At 61.1% G+C, this 5182-nt stretch overlaps 1 protein-coding gene across 1 annotated transcript; it reads right to left on the bottom strand.

Annotated features, from left to right (window-relative positions):
- Positions 1 to 795: 795 nt before the first annotated feature.
- Positions 796 to 4800, bottom strand: NMB (neuromedin B; the record flags this gene model as incomplete). The annotated part of the gene is made up of 3 exons (XM_084268190.1): positions 796 to 843; positions 4173 to 4375; positions 4665 to 4800. The coding sequence occupies 3 exons, from the start codon at positions 4798 to 4800 to the stop codon at positions 796 to 798; spliced, it is 387 nt and encodes a 128-aa protein (XP_084124316.1).
- Positions 4801 to 5182: the final 382 nt, after the last annotated feature.

Below are 5182 nucleotides of genomic sequence, written 5' to 3'. Positions count from 1 at the left end.
AGCCCCAGAGGTGGCTGAGAGACAGAAGGGGCAGCAGGAGGTCTGAAACCAGACCCTGCTCCCAGGGCTGTGCTCCATCACCCAGTTTGGGCAGCCCTCTTCTTCAGCTGCCCAAATGCTTGCCCACACACACAAAGCAGAGGGGCACCAGGGGATCCTCCCAACACAGGCACAGCCACAGGCTGAGGGGCCAAGGCTCTGCACCTGCACACAAGGGACAGCAGAAGGGACAGCCAAGGCCTCTGAGCCTACAGCAAACCCTGGGGCACGCCCCAAGGCAGGGATCCTGCTTGAACCAGAGCTCCCAGCAAAGCCCCAAGGAGGATGTTTTTGGGAGAGCAACCTCCTTGCAGCACAGAGGGTTAGCACGATGCTCCAGTAAGCGAGCGATGCCATCAGCTCATCCAAGCTCAGGTCTCCTTCAGTGAGCAGGGGCTGAATCCAAACCCCTCCTGGCTGCAGAGAGCCAGGAGCTTCCCACAAAGCCACTCTCACTACACCCTCTCCCTGCCCAGGCCCTGGGGGAGGTTCTGCCTTCCCCCCCCCACCCCCCTCCAGAAGAAAAAGGCGGAGAAAAGCATGTGCAAAGAGCCAGTTTTATTCACAGGGGCACATCAGGGCTGGGGAAAGCAGACAACATACAGGGAATATACAGGGAGGCTCTGCTCTGCATAGGAGCAATCACTATTAACAGAGAGAATAAATACAAGTGATGTTGCTACAGTAACCCACATGGACGATGCTCTCCTCCCCTTGGCCGTGCCTGGCCGAGCCTGCAGACCTCATCCTCCTGCTTCAGTTGGAAAAGTACTTCTCCAGCACCTTGGTTAGAAGCCCTGTCTCCTAGAGGAAAGGCAGGAACATGAGACATCTGTGCCCACCAACACCACCCACCAGGCACCACGGGGCAGGAGATCAGAGAAGTGTCCCGTTCAGACCACAATGGCACTTTCAGGGTGGCTCAGGACAGCATGTGAGAAGGAAAGAGCCAACAGCCTGACTCCTGCCTCCCATCCTGTGCTCCAACAGCTGGGCCACAGCTGGCAGCCAGTGGGAAACTTCACCAGCCTGCTGGGTTGGGCTTCAGAAACAAGAGGAGCCTCGGGGCCTGATTCAGCAGAGAGCTATCTGAGAAGGCAAAGACATGGGGAACACAGCAGGGAAGAGGGACAGGGGGGATTCTGGGGGACAGAGGGGGGATTCTGGGGGACTGCATACAGCTCAGAGGTCCCAGGACTACGCCAGGCAGCATCTGCCTTCATGCAGGAGGGCTCTCCCCACGCCCCTGGAGCCACACCACTCCATGCATGTGGTGTCACCCCACTCATCTCCCAGAGAAACACTGCCACACACCCAAGATGATGGCAAGGGATGCAGACAGTCCTCCCCTACCAGCCAATTCCTTGTCACGTGCAGCAGCGGGACGGCAGCGTGAAACCCCGGTGTGCTGAGAGCCAAGCCCTGCCTGCCACCTGTGCTCAAGGGGGGTGAAAGAAAAGCCCCTGCTCACACCCCCCTTCTGCTCCAGGCAGCTTCTGCCACCACGAGCACAGAGCAGCACCCAGGCTCTTGCTTTGCAAGGGATGGGAAGTGCCTTGAGACAACACCCAGCGCCAAGGGCTAACCCACACAAAGGGAGAACAAGCCAAAAAGACCAAGCTCTGGGGGTTTATTTACTGCTTGGAGGAGGCCCCACAGAAAGGAAGAGCCTGTTTGTGCATAGTAGGTGCACCACCCACAGAAAGGAAAATCCCACTGGGTTTTAAATACAGCAACATTTGGAGTGAGCATGTGAATTCCTGCCTCGCCGGGCAAGGGAGAAGCATCTTTGCTTTACTAGACAGAGCTGAGATGGAAGTGCCAGACCCTGATCGGGGGCAGACAGAGAGTTTAGGGGAGCAGAGCTGTCAAAGAGCTCATTTGGCAGGTGGGAAACCCAGCACAGGAGATCAGGCAGAGCACAAGCTGGGTGTTCTTCAACAGTCGCACTGGGGGCGGCAGGAATTTGTGCTGGCACCGTGTCACCCATGAGAGTTCATAAAAACAGGGTCCCACAGAAGAGTGTAACACAGATGGGACTCAAACCACCAGGGAGAAGCTGTCCTGTAGCACCAGCTGGCAGCTCAGAGGTCAGGGCAGCAGAGAGAAGAGCAGGGAGGCAGGAGATGGAGCTAGCAGGGTGCTCAGACGTGCCTCTGAAGGGCTGAACCAGACCCATCACCCATCAAGGTCCCTGCTGCCATGGAGAGGTCAGCAGCACACAGGGCATGGGCCAAGGGGAGGTTTCAGGTAGAGGAGGAGAGCGATAGCTAGCTGAGCATCAGGCACCCAAGATGCAACAGCACACCCACAGAAGGCATCCCACCCCCCAGAGAGGCACTGGGCAGTGGGACAGGACACCGGGCAGCGTGTGCCCAAGAGCAGCAGAGCCACCCACCAGCATGGGCTTGCCAAAGCCTGACAGCCAGGGCTGGCCAAGCACCAGCACCCACCCAGCAGCCTAAGGCAGAGCACCAGCTCCGGGCAGGCTCCACCCAAACACCTCCACAGCAGGAGCAGCGGCCACGCAACTCACCCACCCAGAGAAGCGCGGCTGGCGAGCCCGCGGCGCGCGCTCAGGAACATCACTGTGGGTGAGGCAGGGCAGCACACCCACCAGCTCCTCTGCCAACTCAGTGCAGCAAACACCCTCCCTGAGGGGGATGGAGGGATGGAGGGATGGAGGGATGGAGGGATGGAGGGATGGAGGGATGGAGGGATGGAGGGATGGAGGGATGGAGGGATGGAGGGATGGAGGGATGGAGGGATGGAGGGATGGAGGGATGGAGGGATGGAGGGATGGAGGGATGGAGGGGGATTTGGGACTTTCACAGTCCTCTCCTCCCCTTCCAACTGCATCTGAAAAGCAAGAGCTGCAGCAGCCACAGTGTCTCGAGAGGAGCAGGGTGGGCTGATTGCTACAGCCATGCCCAGCTGCATCTTCACAGTGGAAAGCTTTCTGTCCTGATGGGAGAAGGTCTCTAGGAAAGCCTCAAATTTAGCTTGGTCTGCTGAAACTGAGTCAAGACGGTGCTTGAACAGTCAGTGCCACTCAGGCTTGCATCCCTGCAATCCTATTCCACCTCTGCCTTTCACTCCTCCCAAAAAAAAACCCCACAAGAGAAGGAGCAAGCACTGCTAAACCTGGATGAGAGAAACAGCTTTACCTGTGCACAGCGTTACTGAACAGCTCTGAGTACAGCAGCTCACCAGGACCACACATGTAGGAGCCACCTAAGAGGATTTCATCCCTTTTGGGCTCTCAGTTACCTCCTGCAGTGACTGGAAAGGGTGACACACCAGGGAAGTGCACAGGAGGCAGCGGACAGCAGGGCCACATGGACCAAGCAGCTCCACCTCTGTGTCCTGTGGCAGGATCCGTGTGTGATCAGGTTATCCAGTGGGAGCTGGGTGAGCTCCAATGTAAGAGCCACATAGAGGAGGCTGAGGATCTGCTGACGCACAGCGGCACTCCCAGAGCTCTTGCCTGCTCCCCAAGAGCCCCCCCAGCAGCACAACCACCACACACCTCCTCCACACAAGCTAACAAAGCAACCTGCCCCTCAAGCAACAAAGGAACCTGACCACAGTGACACAGACCCTCAACAGGGACATCAGACACCCAGGACAGACTTCTTTCCCTTCCTACATGGTGGCATGTCCCTCTTGGCCTCTCTCTACAGAAACAGAGGGGAGAAGGGATCTCCCTGCCCCTGCAGTCACTCGACAAGGGGAAATTTCTTCACGGCAGCCACAGTGGCCAACTGTCCTCTCTGCACCTGCTGAGGAAGAACCAGGTGCTTATTGATAACCCCGGGGCTGGGGACTGCCAGCATCCCAGCTCCATCACAGCATCCCAGCTCCATCACAGCATCCCTCACACACCTTCTGTTTGGGACCACGAGCCGCTGCCCAGCTAGACACGAGCTGAGGGTGGCTGCTCTGCCCCTTCACAGCTAGCCCTAAAGAGTGGTTTAAGGGGGGTTAACAGGAGCAGAAAGGGGAGAGGGGGGGAGGACAGGGGGTACACTCTCAGCAGCCGTGCAGATGCTCCCTCTCCAGCAAGGCTGCAGATGACCACCTCCACCACCTCCCTCCCTGCTCCGAGCACCTGGTCCCAGGGCAATATTCACCTGGTCAGCGAGGTCATATTTCCCTTGGTTCTCATCCAAAAGTCTCTCTTGCAAGAGGATCTTCAGCAGCTCGCGGGTAAGCAGCTCCATCATCTCCTCCAGCAGGGCTCTGAGAGAGGGGCCGAAGACCACGGGCACGGCAGGATCCTCGGGCGCCTCCAGGCGCGGGGAGCCGGCGACGCTCTTCTTCCCCATGAAGTGACCTGCAGCGCAGCCGTGCGTGGGCACCAGGCGCGGGCAGGGGGCCCCGCACCAGCCCAACGACGGGTCCCCCTGCGCCCGCAACCAGCCAGCCCGGCGTGAGGAGAAGCCCCGGGGGAAACTTCTCCCTCCCGCCGGCGGGGAGCCGGCGCTGAGCGGAGGGACAGGGAGGAGGCGGCCCCGCCGGGAGGGTCCCCTCGCCCCGACGCTCACCACGGGGGTCCCCCCGCCGCCCCCGGAGCTCCGCAGCGCCTCTCTCCCCCCACTCCATCCCTCCCTCCCCGCCGGTACCTGTGGCCCAGAGGTTGCCGCGGGGGTTGACCTTGATCTTGGCCGCCTGGCTGCGGTGCTCGGCGAAGTCCAGGTGCACGGCGGGCCCCAGCGCGGCTCCGCAGAGCAGCAGCAGGAGGCAGCGCAGCGCCGCCATGGCCGCCCCGGCGGGACCCGCTCGCGCCCGCCGCCTCCGCGCCTTATAGAGCGCCGGGGAAGGGCGGGGCCGCGGGGCGGCGCTGGGCTTCCCGCCCTCCCGCCTCACGCCCGCTGCCTCAGCGCTGCTGTCCCGTCCCGTCCCGCTCCCAGCTCCAGCCGTCCCATCCCGCCGCCTGGCCGCGGGGCGGGGAGATGCCGGCGCCCCCTTGCCCGCAAGTCCCGCGCTCCCCGCACAGGAGGTGCCCGGGGTGGGTTTGTCCCTCCTCCCCAGTCCGTTCCTCCCTGCCCAGCATCCCGCTTCTCTTCAGAACGAGCTCAGTGTGAGCCGGCAGCGGCTCTGGCAGCTCGGGAGGGCGATGGGACCCTGGGCTCCATCAGCA

This window comes from Gallinula chloropus (genome assembly GCF_964237585.1).
Source record: "Gallinula chloropus genome assembly, chromosome: 9".
Lineage (NCBI taxonomy): Eukaryota > Metazoa > Chordata > Aves > Gruiformes > Rallidae > Gallinula > Gallinula chloropus.
Note: the sequence above shows the minus strand (reverse complement) of the source record. Positions and strands in the feature narration are given on the sequence as shown.